General features: G+C 40.9%; 1 protein-coding gene across 1 annotated transcript in view; it reads left to right on the top strand.

The window, feature by feature from the left end:
* SLC35F1 (solute carrier family 35 member F1) overlaps positions 1-14,143 on the top strand; it is a 493,863-nt gene extending 479,720 nt beyond the window's left edge. The window contains exon 8 of the mRNA XM_088480974.1: positions 9,332-14,143. Coding sequence (XP_088337100.1) covers positions 9,332-9,556 — 225 coding nt within the window. The 3' untranslated portion in view covers positions 9,557-14,143. The remainder of the gene's footprint in view (positions 1-9,331) is intronic.
* The last annotated feature ends 3,647 nt before the right edge of the window (positions 14,144-17,790 follow it).

Below are 17,790 nucleotides of genomic sequence, written 5' to 3' on the forward strand. Positions count from 1 at the left end.
AAATTGTATATATTACAATAGTTAGTGTATCATGTCATTTTATGTCCTTACCAGTTGTAGTTATATAATACTACATCATTTTTGCCAAGAGACTGATCATTCACCCTTGTACTGACAAGATTGCTTTAAATGTACTTTCTATTGCTTTGTATTGCAAAGGATTAGTAAAATGGACCTCTACTAAATATTAACACCAATCCTCAAAAACTAGTGTACAAAATTCCCCAGTTTCCCCATGTAATTAAATCTTGGAAGCATGTACAGTATATGGACTACAGTACTATGCCTGGGTGCTGGGTTTACATTTTAAAAATAAGTACATTACTATTTACTTTTCAGTAGGGAAACCAATCCTGGGATCCCAATCCGCGGGATCCCGAGATTTAGCCTGAAAAGGCCTGGGATTTTAATTAATGCACCGTTGTGGTGTCCTCTGTAGTGGGGCATGCAATCAACTGCAGTCACAGATTCACTGTGCTTACTTGTTCTTCTGGCCCGGGGCAGTACTGAGCTCTTTCAGCGACTCAGACACTAACACATATATACACACATTCACACACATATATACACTCTAAAGGTGCATACACACACAACGATAATCGTTTGAAAAAATCGTTCACTTTCTGAGTCAAGCGATGAACGATTATTGTTCATGCGCATTCAAGTTTGTAGTTTGCAGTTTGTAGTTCAGTCAGACTTGTCAACGCAACGATTTTCATTAAGTTAATATGCAAAAATCTTTGTAGTTCATAAAAATTGTTCATTACATTTAAATGAACATAGTAAATGAACAACTTTAGTAAACGATTTTAGTTCATTTTTTCAAGGTAGAAAATCGTTTACTAAAATCGTTCATTAACTCAATCATTGTGTGTGTATGCAGCTTAACACATACATACACATACTATTAGTACTTATTACTTACACTGATACCAGATGATGTGAATATCAAGTAAGCAGTTTTGAGTCATGAAGTTTCTTCCTTATCAAAAACATATTATTCTGTTCCGCCGCTTCAGCGCAGGTTCTACTGTTACTCAACACAGAAGTAAAGCAGGATCGTTGCACACAGAAAATATTACAATATCTAATAACCTTCACCACAATAATGTTTTATACAATTTATTTAACTGGAAACTTGACTGGGTAGACTTGTTTTGCTTTGTAATATTACACTTATGCGGTTGTATTATCCATATAATAAAACATTACTCAATAACAGATCACAGTGTCAACAATATTTTACATAGAAAAAGGCAGTTAATATATTAACTTTAACCTTGGGGCCCCATAAAGTGGGATAAATCAGTTCAGTATGATGGAGCTCGGTGGTGCACTCGCCAAAACGTATTTCCTCCTTCTAGACTCTTTATCAGAGTTATGGAGCCTGCGATTTATATGTGTTATACAGCACATACTGTGTTTGTTAAACTGTGCTGAATTAAGGACTAAAATGTCTTAGTTTTGCATAGAAATAGTTGCAACACACTGATGTGATCTCAGTTGTTACTTTGTAAACATCCCAGCATTAGCAACAAAGGGCCTGATTCAGACCCACTCGCAAGCAGCTGTCCGCTTGCAAGTGGGTCGATGTTGTGCTCTGCGCATGCGCACGACGGCGGGAGCTCCGTCGTGCGCATGCGCCAGACGCGACGAGCGAAGGACTTTCCTTCGCTCGTTGTGTCTGATCAAAGGGGGCGTGCTGTCGATGTTGATTGACAGCATGCCCCCTTTGCTGGGCGTGCCGGGGGCGTGCCTCCCTGACGGGGGCGTTCCCACGGGAACGCCTCCCGTCAGAAGCCGGCCCACTGACATCACTAGTGATGTTAGTGGGAGTGATTTTGGCTCTGATAGAGCCAAAATCACTCCAGGGCTTGTGGTCGAAAACCCCGACCACAGGTTTCTGGTCGCACTGGCGATGGTCGTGATGGTCAAGACCATCGCGACCATCATCCTGCACGCTCGAATGTGCTGTGGGTGGTGACCCACAGCTATACGAGCGTCCAGGAGGACGCTCCATTTTTATGGAGGACGGCCCTCATTCAGAGCGAGCGCTCTGCTCAGAGCGTCCGGCTCTGAATGAGGGCCAATGTGTTTTATTTTTTCCCTGTGAGGGCTATTGTGTTTTACGAGCAACCTGTAGTCGGGGTTATCAACACAAGGGCCACTTGCTTGTGTTGCCCCCCCAGGCTGAAAGTTGCCAGCCAGCCCCTGCCGACTACCGGCATTACATACCCAACCCTTCTACTTTACTATTGGCACAATATTTACAGTTCAGGTTCCCACCTACTTATATTGTGCCATAAAACACTGCTAGACTTGTTACAGGCGACACTGAGCAATTGACCTTTCATGGCTGTATACTGGAAAGTGATTCTTGGGTGTGTTGTCATTTTCTGACATCAAAGCCAGTCCAGTGCCTCCCCAATGAAAAAGGATGAAAATATTAAGAGAGATTTTACGAAACAAATTGTATATATTACAATAGTTAGTGTATCATGTCATTTTATGTCCTTACCAGTTGTAGTTATATAATACTACATCATTTTTGCCAAGAGACTGATCATTCACCCTTGTACTGACAAGATTGCTTTAAATGTACTTTCTATTGCTTTGTATTGCAAAGGATTAGTAAAATGGACCTCTACTAAATATTAACACCAATCCTCAAAAACTAGTGTACAAAATTCCCCAGTTTCCCCATGTAATTAAATCTTGGAAGCATGTACAGTATATGGACTACAGTACTATGCCTGGGTGCTGGGTTTACATTTTAAAAATAAGTACATTACTATTTACTTTTCAGTAGGGAAACCAATCCTGGGATCCCAATCCGCGGGATCCCGAGATTTAGCCTGAAAAGGCCTGGGATTTTAATTAATGCACCGTTGTGGTGTCCTCTGTAGTGGGGCATGCAATCAACTGCAGTCACAGATTCACTGTGCTTACTTGTTCTTCTGGCCCGGGGCAGTACTGAGCTCTTTCAGCGACTCAGACACTAACACATATATACACACATTCACACACATATATACACTCTAAAGGTGCATACACACACAACGATAATCGTTTGAAAAAATCGTTCACTTTCTGAGTCAAGCGATGAACGATTATTGTTCATGCGCATTCAAGTTTGTAGTTTGCAGTTTGTAGTTCAGTCAGACTTGTCAACGCAACGATTTTCATTAAGTTAATATGCAAAAATCTTTGTAGTTCATAAAAATTGTTCATTACATTTAAATGAACATAGTAAATGAACAACTTTAGTAAACGATTTTAGTTCATTTTTTCAAGGTAGAAAATCGTTTACTAAAATCGTTCATTAACTCAATCATTGTGTGTGTATGCAGCTTAACACATACATACACATACTATTAGTACTTATTACTTACACTGATACCAGATGATGTGAATATCAAGTAAGCAGTTTTGAGTCATGAAGTTTCTTCCTTATCAAAAACATATTATTCTGTTCCGCCGCTTCAGCGCAGGTTCTACTGTTACTCAACACAGAAGTAAAGCAGGATCGTTGCACACAGAAAATATTACAATATCTAATAACCTTCACCACAATAATGTTTTATACAATTTATTTAACTGGAAACTTGACTGGGTAGACTTGTTTTGCTTTGTAATATTACACTTATGCGGTTGTATTATCCATATAATAAAACATTACTCAATAACAGATCACAGTGTCAACAATATTTTACATAGAAAAAGGCAGTTAATATATTAACTTTAACCTTGGGGCCCCATAAAGTGGGATAAATCAGTTCAGTATGATGGAGCTCGGTGGTGCACTCGCCAAAACGTATTTCCTCCTTCTAGACTCTTTATCAGAGTTATGGAGCCTGCGATTTATATGTGTTATACAGCACATACTGTGTTTGTTAAACTGTGCTGAATTAAGGACTAAAGTGTCTTAGTTTTGCATAGAAATAGTTGCAACACACTGATGTGATCTCAGTTGTTACTTTGTAAACATCCCAGCATTAGCAACAAAGGGCCTGATTCAGACCCACTCGCAAGCAGCTGTCCGCTTGCAAGTGGGTCGATGTTGTGCTCTGCGCATGCGCACGACGGCGGGAGCTCCGTCGTGCGCATGCGCCAGACGCGACGAGCGAAGGACTTTCCTTCGCTCGTTGTGTCTGATCAAAGGGGGCGTGCTGTCGATGTTGATTGACAGCACGCCCCCTTTGGTGGGCGTGCCGGGGGCGTGCCTCCCTGACGGGGGCGTTCCCACGGGAACGCCTCCCGTCAGAAGCCGGCCCACTGACATCACTAGTGATGTTAGTGGGAGTGATTTTGGCTCTGATAGAGCCAAAATCACTCCGGGGCTTGTGGTCGAAAACCCCGACCACAGGTTTCTGGTCGCACTGGCGATGGTCGTGATGGTCAAGACCATCGCGACCATCATCCTGCACGCTCGAATGTGCTGTGGGTGGTGACCCACAGCTATACGAGCGTCCAGGAGGACGCTCCATTTTTATGGAGGACGGCCCTCATTCAGAGCGAGCGCTCTGCTCAGAGCGTCCGGCTCTGAATGAGGGCCAATGTGTTTTATTTTTTCCCTGTGAGGGCTATTGTGTTTTACGAGCAACCTGTAGTCGGGGTTATCAACACAAGGGCCACTTGCTTGTGTTGCCCCCCCAGGCTGAAAGTTGCCAGCCAGCCCCTGCCGACTACCGGCATTACATACCCAACCCTTCTACTTTACTATTGGCACAATATTTACAGTTCAGGTTCCCACCTACTTATATTGTGCCATAAAACACTGCTAGACTTGTTACAGGCGACACTGAGCAATTGACCTTTCATGGCTGTATACTGGAAAGTGATTCTTGGGTGTGTTGTCATTTTCTGACATCAAAGCCAGTCCAGTGCCTCCCCAATGAAAAAGGATGAAAATATTAAGAGAGATTTTACGAAACAAATTGTATATATTACAATAGTTAGTGTATCATGTCATTTTATGTCCTTACCAGTTGTAGTTATATAATACTACATCATTTTTGCCAAGAGACTGATCATTCACCCTTGTACTGACAAGATTGCTTTAAATGTACTTTCTATTGCTTTGTATTGCAAAGGATTAGTAAAATGGACCTCTACTAAATATTAACACCAATCCTCAAAAACTAGTGTACAAAATTCCCCAGTTTCCCCATGTAATTAAATCTTGGAAGCATGTACAGTATATGGACTACAGTACTATGCCTGGGTGCTGGGTTTACATTTTAAAAATAAGTACATTACTATTTACTTTTCAGTAGGGAAACCAATCCTGGGATCCCAATCCGCGGGATCCCGAGATTTAGCCTGAAAAGGCCTGGGATTTTAATTAATGCACCGTTGTGGTGTCCTCTGTAGTGGGGCATGCAATCAACTGCAGTCACAGATTCACTGTGCTTACTTGTTCTTCTGGCCCGGGGCAGTACTGAGCTCTTTCAGCGACTCAGACACTAACACATATATACACACATTCACACACATATATACACTCTAAAGGTGCATACACACACAACGATAATCGTTTGAAAAAATCGTTCACTTTCTGAGTCAAGCGATGAACGATTATTGTTCATGCGCATTCAAGTTTGTAGTTTGCAGTTTGTAGTTCAGTCAGACTTGTCAACGCAACGATTTTCATTAAGTTAATATGCAAAAATCTTTGTAGTTCATAAAAATTGTTCATTACATTTAAATGAACATAGTAAATGAACAACTTTAGTAAACGATTTTAGTTCATTTTTTCAAGGTAGAAAATCGTTTACTAAAATCGTTCATTAACTCAATCATTGTGTGTGTATGCAGCTTAACACATACATACACATACTATTAGTACTTATTACTTACACTGATACCAGATGATGTGAATATCAAGTAAGCAGTTTTGAGTCATGAAGTTTCTTCCTTATCAAAAACATATTATTCTGTTCCGCCGCTTCAGCGCAGGTTCTACTGTTACTCAACACAGAAGTAAAGCAGGATCGTTGCACACAGAAAATATTACAATATCTAATAACCTTCACCACAATAATGTTTTATACAATTTATTTAACTGGAAACTTGACTGGGTAGACTTGTTTTGCTTTGTAATATTACACTTATGCGGTTGTATTATCCATATAATAAAACATTACTCAATAACAGATCACAGTGTCAACAATATTTTACATAGAAAAAGGCAGTTAATATATTAACTTTAACCTTGGGGCCCCATAAAGTGGGATAAATCAGTTCAGTATGATGGAGCTCGGTGGTGCACTCGCCAAAACGTATTTCCTCCTTCTAGACTCTTTATCAGAGTTATGGAGCCTGCGATTTATATGTGTTATACAGCACATACTGTGTTTGTTAAACTGTGCTGAATTAAGGACTAAAGTGTCTTAGTTTTGCATAGAAATAGTTGCAACACACTGATGTGATCTCAGTTGTTACTTTGTAAACATCCCAGCATTAGCAACAAAGGGCCTGATTCAGACCCACTCGCAAGCGGCTGTCCGCTTGCAAGTGGGTCGATGTTGTGCTCTGCGCATGCGCACGACGGCGGGAGCTCCGTCGTGCGCATGCGCCAGACGCGACGAGCGAAGGACTTTCCTTCGCTCGTTGTGTCTGATCAAAGGGGGCGTGCTGTCGATGTTGATTGACAGCACGCCCCCTTTGGTGGGCGTGCCGGGGGCGTGCCTCCCTGACGGGGGCGTTCCCACGGGAACGCCTCCCGTCAGAAGCCGGCCCACTGACATCACTAGTGATGTTAGTGGGAGTGATTTTGGCTCTGATAGAGCCAAAATCACTCCGGGGCTTGCGGTTGAAAACCTCAACCGCAGGCTCCGGCTCGCAGTTTCGATGGTCGCGATGGTCAAGACCATCGCGGCCATCAAACTGCACGCTCGTATAGGCTGTGGGTGGTGACCCACAGCTATACGAGCGTCCAGGAGGACGCTCCATTTTTATGGAGGGCGGCCCTCATTCAGAGCGTGCGCTCTGCTCAGAGCGTACGGCTCTGAATGAGGGCCAAAGTTTCATTAGTACTGCGCTCCAGAAAGTCTCTGAGATTATTATTACTGGCAAGTTTGCTGGCTCAAAATATGTCAATAAGATTCTGGTGCTGTTCCTTGGTCAGGGCTGATCACTATGGGCCTGATTCAGAGTTGGGAATAGAGAGAGAGATCTCTCTCAACTGATCATCTTGGTGAAACCATGCTGCACTGCAGGAGGGGCAGATTTCAAATGTGCAGAGAGATTTAGATTTGGGAGGGAGGTGTCCAAACTGACATCTAAATTGTAGAGTAATAATAAAGCTGTGCAGTATTTGTGGGCTACATGCAAAAGCAGCCAGTATTTACCCTACATGCAAAAAAAATGTATTACACCCCCTTGCATTACATCATGGTTTGTTCAGGTTCACAGTTGAGAGAAATATTTCACTCTATTTTCAAGTCTGAATTAGGCCCTATATCCTCTCTGTACTGACTGGGTACTTTCATTATTCAGCTAAAGGGTTATACTGTCTCCAGCGTTGTCCCTCTCTAATATGGACTTGGGCTGTGTGTGGATAGTAATGCAGGACTACCAACCTGTACCATACACCAATGCTGGCTCCAACTAATAACTGAGAGCTGACAAGATGTCCTCTTTTTCTGTAGCCATTGCTCTCCCCAACTGATTGGATACCTTCTTCTGCAGCCCACCGAGTGCCTGTCAAGGAAGAAGCCCTCTGGGAAACACCACTGGGAATCCCGTGAAACACACACAACATGCAGCTCTGCTCCCACTGGCAGTTACCTCACCACAGTGCACACACCAACTGCCGTTTTTCTCTAGTTCAAATCCTTGAGCCTGCTACAGTACTCACTGCTCCCCTAACGTCCACCACCGCTGAAGGGGCAGTGCAAAAAGTCCCTGAACCTTAATGATACCAGTTAAATCATGCCCTATATTAGACAATGGCAGGAGTCACATTAATACTTTACATTTTCATAGGGGCACATCAGCGTGGGTAGGAACACAGGTTGTTGGTGGGGTGCCACAATGCTAATGGGGCGGGCACCTTGGATCATTAGGCCCCGTCCCTTCGCAATAACATGATTTGCTGGTGTATGGGGCGGGTCTTGTCACATTGGCTCCGCCCCATTGTGATAAGAGATTGAAGAGGGGAATCAGCCCATGGGAAGGGTGGGGGCGTAGTGCGGGCTGTGCATCTGGGGTAGGATCGGGTGTGGGCCCCCTCCCATTCTGATGCTGTTTGGGCCTTGGACTCCAGTCCTGGCAGTCCCCACGATAGCGGCCCTGGAGTTGGGTGAGGGAGAGACTGAGAGGCGGAGTTCCCCTCTTCTTCCACAGCCTTAGGTCGGGTGCACACTACACGACTTTTTATGTTGTTTTCTGACAGATTGGAATGAAAAATCATTCAAATCGTCCAGTGTGTATGCACTAGGCGGGCTTCCGCATCGTCGTCCGTTGCATCTTCAGATCTGCCTATATGCTGCTCAATCTGAAGATGCATTTGGATGCAGCGGGGGAACGACATATCGTGCAGTCATTCACCAAATTGTGTGGTGTGTACGGACCGCACGATATGTCGTCCATCACATCTGCCATCAGCTGGGTACACAGGTTGTCTGGCATTACATCTTTTGAAGTTGCTAAGTCAGAGAGTGACACATGCTAAGGGGTATACAGTATTTACTAAGGTGAGAATTTTTAAAAGTGGAGATGTTGCTCATAACAACCAATCAGATTCTAGCTAACATTTAACTAGCACCTTCTAGAAGATAATAGCTAGAATTAGATTGGTTGCTATGGGCAACTTCTCCACTTCTAAAAAAACTCTCACTTTAGTAAATGTACCCCTAATAGTGTGTTTTATTTTTTTCCTGTGGGGACAATGAGTGTCTTTTATTTTATTATTATATCATATTTTATTATTTATTAATGGTAATCAGTTTTTTCTGAATGTGACTTTTATTGTATAGCTCAATACTGGGAATCCTAGGATTATAAAAATGGGGCAGAATTGGTTTCCCAACTTTTCAGTATAGTTGTTACCTAAAAGTGACCTGTAAAAATGCTTTCCTATCTTACTGCAGAGAGTGGGACATGTTACCCGCTCCATGGTGTGCTAGTGTGTAAAGAGTTGTTTGGTAGATAAATAGTGTATTCAATTATCTTACACTTAGCCTGGTACAAATAAAGGGCTAAAAGGCAGCTTTTCATGAAATCATGTATCTTAGTCTAATAAGCACCTGTACGATGTCTTGTTCATAAATCAGAAACTTGCATTTGATTTCATATTGAATTTTAATTATTTAAATATTCTGTTTAGTTTTCAGGACTTTATCTCCTGTCTTTCTGCACAATTCTGGTTGGACTGGTTCTGTATTTCTCCACAACAACCTATGTGGCCCAGGATCCCAGAGTGTACAAACAATTCCGCAACCCTTCAGGACCTGTAGTAGAACTACCTGCTAATGCACAAATGGAGCCCTCAGTAACATACACAAGCTTAGGCCAAGAGACAGAGGAGGAGCCACGCGTTAGAGTTGCCTAGAGTTAAGCATTTGTCACCCACTGAGGTCTCAGTCGCATCCATTATCTCTGTATTGTGCATAGAGAAAAGGCATTCACCATGTACAGTTACATGAAAGCAGGAGCATGAAAAAGGGTTGAAAAGGATGCAAGAAATATTGAACACCAGCAGCTTGGAAACACCTGGAGTCATATATATATGACAGCACTATTTATTCACAAGTGTGTAATCTCTTAGAGGGTAGGAAAACATTGAGAAAGGTGATATTACCTCAAAGTTTACTTTTACACATGTCCTCATGTGATGTATTGCCAAGATTTTTACTTTAGTACATTTTACACCATGTATTGTTCACAAAATGTTCCCTTTCTTATATAACCAAGGGGTCCCTTAATTAAGGCTACTTGATTATAAGGAAATAATCACATTCCTATTGGTGCACTGCCAGTTGCCTGTACTCTTTAGTCCAGACAAACACCTGCAATCACCTAGACTGTTTGTAGCATTATAAGGTCCCTACAGAACTTTTGTAATACATATTAGGTTTGTAAGTCTTTTTGTACCTTCCATTTGCCAAGTAAATTATATTTTTATCTTTCATGCTTTAACATGAGCTTAACAGGTCTCAAAGCAGCTAAAAAGATGGTTTGGTGCAACAGAGACTAAGTGGTATTGACCTATTTAGTGGTGCTAAAATAACATCAAAACTCCACTATTACCATTCATACAATATGAACCAAACACCAGCACATTAAAAATAATGTAATAAAATATACTTTAAATAGCAAAATGTGAACATGACACATATCAGATGGTTAAGAGATTATGCCAACAATGCAGGAAAATATTTCTCTTAATTTTGCCATGAAATAATAACCTACTTCGGCTTCTAAGATAATAGGTAGTCTGTTACTGTTACTACAGAATGGTGGCTTCTAAGTAATGGAAGAGGAGAACATCACTGACTGGAAACACTTTTTACATGGTGGAAATAACAACTGTGAGTAAGAGTTGTGGACTTGTCAGACTGTCACATTCAAAATGAGTAATACTTGATGTGGTGAAGAAACATCAAACATTACTTCTAATATCAGGTCTCAATCTCAATTGATCACATATCATTCCTTATGCTCATCCATCACACATCAATTTCATATTCCTTATACTCAGCATTTAGGAACATAAAAACATAGCTTGTTTGTGATATTTGACAAAGGATGATGTCTTGTATAAGACACTTTGTACATTGATCATATTGTTCCTTTCTTAGTATGTAAACGTACCATGTTCCCAGGATATGTTTGACACTAGAAGCAGTAATGGGTGATAATATTCTTTACATATACCAACCTAAGATCTCATAACCTTATAGAACAGGGGTGGAACTACAACAGCTGGGGGGCCGCTTATTGCCCACCCCTATTATAGAGCTCGAGACGTTTAACGCTGTACTTATTTTTGCAGCGAAGCTCTGTGCAAACGATGGTTTATCAGCTGTTTCAAATATAATGAGCAATATCACGATTCGGTAGTTACCAGGCCACACTCAGGGATGAAAATGTGTTATGGGATTTTACAGTGCTATATTACTAGACTTATAACATCTGCAAAAAATGATCTTGTACTAGTCCTGTAAAGAGCCTGTTGATGCGTCTAGAATACACTAACACTATGAATTTACCTGCAGAGCAAAGGGTATAACATCTCTTCGCAAGCCTCTCATTGTAGATACAGAGTAATACCCCTTTTCCACCAAAAAATCCTGGGTCCGACCGAGAATTATTCCCAGGTTGAGTGCTCCATGCTGTAAACGTATGGCCTGGGTTACCCATTTACACTGCCCCTTAACCCAGGTCCTTCCTGTGTCCAACCCTGGTCACTAAGCAGGTTGGATTCCGGGTTACTGGACTCGGGTTATTTTTTTGGGACCCTTTTCCACTGAGCCATTACCCGTGTAGACCCGGCAATAACCCGGGTTATTGTGGCAGTGGAAAAAGGGTATAACTAAACAGGTCTGTTTCCTCCAAAATGTGTGGATAACAGTACTATGCCTGCATTACTCCCTACTGTTCCTTCTTCCCTCTGCAACTAGTACAATGAAACACTTCGTAGGTTGTCCCAGACTGTAGTTTTGCGATGAATAATTCCTGCTGCCACTTCTGGTACACCAGCTCACGTTAACAAAGAAATAGTTCTACCTGCCATTAGTATTAATTATATTTAAGTATTTACTTGCAATGGCACATTTAATAACTTGTTTTTTTCTTTCTATTGTTTTAATGCCTATATACTTTTTATATCAACATGTAGTACATTATATATTATAAATTGCCTTTCTGTAGTTACATGCAGTCCATAAACAATGCCTACCACAAGACCTAGTGGCAGATACACTTAAATACAAGGTTCTGTGTCTGAGCACATAGTGGGTAAATTTAGGAAGAAAACTTTGCGCTTTTTTTGCTTGCACCTCTACGGGCCGTGAGCAAATATAAGAAAGGTATTCCTGCCCACATGACCTGCATTGTATGAGAGCGTGAGGTTCCTATGGAATTGATTCTTCCTCCCGGTATTGTCATAGCTCCCACACTGAACATCATTTGTATTTTAGGTACTGTTGTGTACTACAATGTATACAAATCTAGTGGTCCTCTTTTGTGACACAGATGCTAGGCTAAACTATAAGATGGATTTTTACCTATGTCAAGATATTTTTTTTTATATTTTCCTTTTTTCAGTTATACATGCCTAGTAGTTTAATAAACATGCCTACTATATTAGGTTATATTAAAATATAAATGGATCTTGTCATCAATAATATAAGAATACTTTAATGCGAAACCATCAATTCTTTTGAAATTAAAATGCACTGTATATGAACATCCAAAAGACATCTCAGGAGCAATGGTTGATGGAATTTACATATTAAATGTTCTCTGCTTTACCTAATGTGTGAATATTCTGTATTTGAACAGTGAGATGATGACCCACCAGAAAGATCTAACCTCATCTTTTCCCACACCACAACAAATTATAGAGATGAAGCAGATTGTATTGAAGTGCACAGAAAGCAGAAAGTATTTTTCAGTTAACTCAAACATTCCAAGCTATTCTCAGCTATACTAATCAGAGATCTGTCGCAGGATCATACAGATTTTCCAGCTAAGCCCTAGCCAGGATGCAACAAGCACTGCAATATATACTGCTACATCTTAATTATCTGCTGAGAAGAAAACTATTCTTCACATTTTCAGAAAAAGACAGATAAATATATATTTTATAAGGGATCCTCATTATCAAACCATCATATTTTATTGTATAAAAGATTTTCAAAGCTCACATTTCCAAAATAAGTGGCAACTTTTACTGTGTGTTATATATTTTATTAGATCTCCCAACATTGAGACATTCATAATTGGAGACCACATATGTTCATCCTCAATCCATTAATCTCTGTCCAGATTCTCCCCAAAACACCCAGTTTTAGGCAAAACCAATTTCCATGAATGTGTCCTTTTTGAGATTCACAATTCAGCACTGTCCTGCCAAATTCAGCGGATGTGGGTATGCAATGGCTGAATAAAAGTCCAGTAGGGTTCTTGAGATCAAGCTTGTAATAGACATGCTTGTGAGACCTTGGAAAGCCCACATTTATTTAACAAGTACAGATGTTGCCCTTTGCATGTTTACTAGAGCTTAATAAGACAAGGTAGCAGGAAAAAATTAAATATTTTAAATCTGACCAAGGCAAACATACTGTACTGCAAACATACTGTATGGTGGAAGTTTCTCTGCAAACATCTAGGGGCTTATGTACTAGGGTTGGACTTGCAGGCGATGCGGTAACTCTTGCAAGTCTACCCCTATTTTTAAAGCGGTAATCATTTTAAAGGCAAAACCAAGCCCCATTGTTAACCCTCTTATTCTATATTTTTGGATCAAAATAATTTTACTCTTCTTTTGTAGTTCTATGGAAGAGATTCCGTAGAGCTCTGTTACAGTGCTGGAGAACTTCATCTGCCAATAGTTCTTTGAAACAGCTCTCAGGTTAGGTTAAAGGTAAGAGAATAGGGAAATTATCTCACCCCCTCCCCAGCCATTTGCTATATGTAGGGGAAGAGAGCAAGTTTACTAATGGAGTATTTTCCAACCCACTGAAATATAAAGTGCATTGGTTAACAACTGTTTATTTCAGCAAGGGAAATCAATTATGAAAGATATGTGAATCTATCATGTAGGTTGCTACAATTGCAAAACACACTTGTATTAGATGACGTTCAAAGTACAACCCAGGTTATGTAATGTTTATATGTGCTGTCTGCAAGTGTAGTCTTCTGACATTTATATTCACAACCATTTTGTAATTTCTTAGGCTGAAGAAAAACACACACTCCAATGGGTCAGTCTCAGTGATAAAAGCACACTTATTTTGCTGCAATGTGGAAATTACCAAAAATCATGACCATACAGGTCCTGCATTATTATAACATACAAACAAACAAACCCTTCTCTGTTTTTGATATTTGCATGCACCTATATGGACTGGCTGTGGCAATGTAATGCCTGTAAATTGTTTTAAAAAAAGAAATGAATAAATACTTTATGACACATTATTGTTTTTATTACTAGATAGGGTCTATATCTACTATATTACTATTACTTTTGAGTGAACCATCATTGCACATCAAGGAAGCAGGTACTGTATATTGATACATAACTGCCAACTCCATGAATGTCAGTGAGAGTCCCTGAAATAGTGGTGATCTCCCTAACCCCATGGAGAGTCTAGCATCTCCCTGAAGCCGAGCTAGGTAGGTGCAACACGGTGATAATGTCTTAAATCTCTGCCCACCATGGAGGAAAGAAACACTGGGAAGAAGAATAGGAAGAAGGTGTGCTACAAGAAAATGGGTGCTGCTCTCAGACAGCACACTGATGACTATATGAGTGTGCCCAAACAGGTGATCTGTGCCCAAGCAAGTATTCTGATATACTAGAGATGTCATCTCCATTGGAGGAAATGTGTGCTGCATTACAGGGGTTCTGTGTCCCAGGATGTGTGCTGCATTACTGGGCATGTGTGATAAATTGCAGGAACCTGGTGGAAGGGAGTGGGTAATTTAAGATGCTAGAAAATTGTAGAGTGAAACATATTTTTAATGTTCAATAACGTCTGTGGTAAAAACATCTCGCATTTATTAGGTAGATGGGCTAAAGAGCAGACTTATTAGCCATCTATGTAGGATCTTTCTGTGACTATTTCAGATTTGTTTGTTACTGTGACAACTGTTCATGGTTTGTTTTGCAAAACTTAAATAACTGGTTTAAAGGACAGCCTTCTATCACAATTGCACCTTACCTCAATGCTGCTGGTGATGTACAGTAGTTTCAAATCCCTGGAAATCCTGTCGCTTAGTAAAATGACCCCAAAGTCTTCTGAAAAAAACTAAGATATAGTTTATGTGCGTACTGCATGAAAAAAAAATTATAGTGATGTAATTGTGATGAGTGCAAAAGCTGAAAATTGTCCTGAGCATAGGGGTGAGAAAATGCTTAGCAGCAAAGGGGTTAAGCAGTTATTATTCCACAAATATAATCTACAGAGGGATGTAGTCAAAAGTTCGACAATCACATTGTCGACATTCATAAATTGACATTGCTAAAATGTTGACAGGCAACATGTCAACATTCTCAAAATGACACATGAAATGTCGACTTTGAACGACGACATTAGGGTTAGGCTGCAGACAGGAGGTTATTGTTAGGATGCGGGGGAAGTGGAGGTAAGGGTTGGACACTAAAGGAATATTTAAGGGTAGAGATTAGGTAATGTCTAAATCCCCTTCACCGAGAGGACCCTGGCGTCATCAGCCAGTGTCCAGCGTCATTCCCTGCCATCCAAGTGGGCATAGAGGGGGAATATAACCATGTGGTGGGCGAAGCGAGGGGACAACAAACTTGTGTAAATGGGGACAAAGTACCTCTTTAGCTGGCTGTCATGGGCAGGAACTGCACTTCCACCCTCACTCACGTCACTTCCAGGTACCTAGCGCGAAGGGGAAATAAAGCCAACCGTAGAGATTAGGGTTAGGGAAGAATTACTTACCGGAACTCAGGAAGAACACAGCTCTGACCTGGAAGTCACAGTCACATGACTGTCGGAAGCTGCGCTGGAGCCGCTACAGCGAGAACACCGTTGGGCCACCAGAGATAATATGTCAACTTTCTAATGAGCACAGACAGTTCTGGGGACAATATCTAGTTATTGAATATTATAATCTATTGGTTTATTACATATTCCGGTAAATGTAACATTCTGCAAGATGCAGGCATCAGGCGAGTTCCCAGCGAGTCGGCCTGAAGTTTTAAAGGGGCATTCATTTAAAAGGCAAAATCAATCTACTTTTTCCTTTTATATGATTGCCCCGATGTTACTCGGCAGTAAGTCGCCGATGCCTGCATTTCACAGGCTACTACATTTACCTCATAGAATTACAAGCAACAAAGAAAAATTAAAAATATATATTTTGCATGAGAGTCACAAATAAACCAATACCTTCTAATAAAACAATACAGATATTCAACTGTCACATATTGGACCAATAAGAAAATGATATAGCAATAGAAAAACCACCATATGATATATAATCTGGAACTAAATGTCCCCTATGCAGGTGATTTATGCATTTTATTCCACTGTCAGATTAGATAATAAAACACTTCTTAGATCCTAATATAGTATGCACCTTCTTAAAAAAAAATGAAAAAAAATGTTATATAAAATTGCCTAAGAGATTACATTTAATTTTATCTCAGTGCCATTGGGAATTAAAATTGTCTGTGAGGGGTTTGGATACAGACATTGTCCCGCGTCTGTATCCAAACCCCTCACAGACAGTTTTAATTGGGCAAACTTGTGTTCCCCAGAACAAAGAGCGACTCTTGAGAGATCGGTTTTGTCAAACCCTGGTGGCTAGGGGCTCAATGGTGAGGGCAAAGTTGAAGGCATCCCTGGCGAGTGCTATTTCTAATGTTAAATGGAGATGAGAGAGTGCTGTTGACTAGCACAGAAGCCCAGGGATTATGATATAGCGCTGTAATCCCAGTCAAAACTTTGCCCCCCCCCCATACCATAGGCTTCCAGGGCTTTTGAAGGGCTAGCCATGGCGATTGGAAGCTTTTTCTGTGACAAAGCCATGATTATTGATGGGGTTCTAGAGGAGTTTATGTGGTGAACCACCGATCACCCTACTAGTGTTGTTGTGAGCTTGATGGCCAGGAATAAAGCTGACCTGGTCTGGATAAACCAGTTGAAGAAGACAGGGATTGTGGCTAAAGGCTGAAAGTTTAGCAAAGATTTTTAAATCAACTTTCAGAAGGGAGATCGGTAGGTAGCTGCCACATAAGGAAGGATCCTTGCCCTCCTTATGGATAATGAAGATAGTGATGGTAGTGTTGGCTTAACCAACAGTAGAAGGGCTAGTAATAGTGTTAAACAGTGCCAACAGTTTAGAGAAGGGAATATTACTAAATTTTTTATGTATAATGCCAGAAAACCATCTGGTACAGGTGCAGAGGCTGACTTGCAGAGATGGTTTCGTCATTGAAGGGGGCATTAAGGGATTTGATCACTTTCAGGAGTAGTTGTGTAAGAGACAGCTATTAAGGTAGTCCCATATCTCAGAATCTAGCTTCTGAGGTGAGAAAGAGAGGAAGGGGAAGGTACTGGAGAGAGCTATAATAGAATTGAACTACATCAGCAATTTTGCGGGGGTCATAAGTCAAACTGGCAGAGGGGTCTTGAATCCTATTTTTTAGCATTCCAAGTATTGCACGGATGAAGACACCTTATAAGGAGGGTGTCACCTTTGTAATTTTTTTGTAAAACTGTTGGTTCAGTTACCTCAAAGACTTTGCTGCCTACTTAGCCAAGTTCACATTACGCCAGCCCCATAAGGATGTTAGAGTTTGCAGGAGGAATCATAAAAAGCCTGATGCCAAGCCCTGGCAGTCAAGATTTGAGCATCAATGAAGCAAATAAGGTCCAGTAAAGCTTATTTCTTGGGCAGTGCTGATTAGTGTCCATCTGATAGTTGCTTTAGGAGGGTCCCAAATTGAGAAACCTCCTCTGAAGAGATAAGCTGAAAGAACTCAGAGAGAGCATCTTGGACAGTAGAACAAACTGTGGGGTTCAGCAGCAGGGTGTCATCCAGCCTCCATTCAAATTGCTTTGGAGTTGGGTGTAAGTCAATAAG

Source organism: Taudactylus pleione, unplaced genomic scaffold, assembly GCF_031769625.1.
Source record: "Taudactylus pleione unplaced genomic scaffold, aTauple2 ptg000259l, whole genome shotgun sequence".
Lineage (NCBI taxonomy): Eukaryota > Metazoa > Chordata > Amphibia > Anura > Myobatrachidae > Taudactylus > Taudactylus pleione.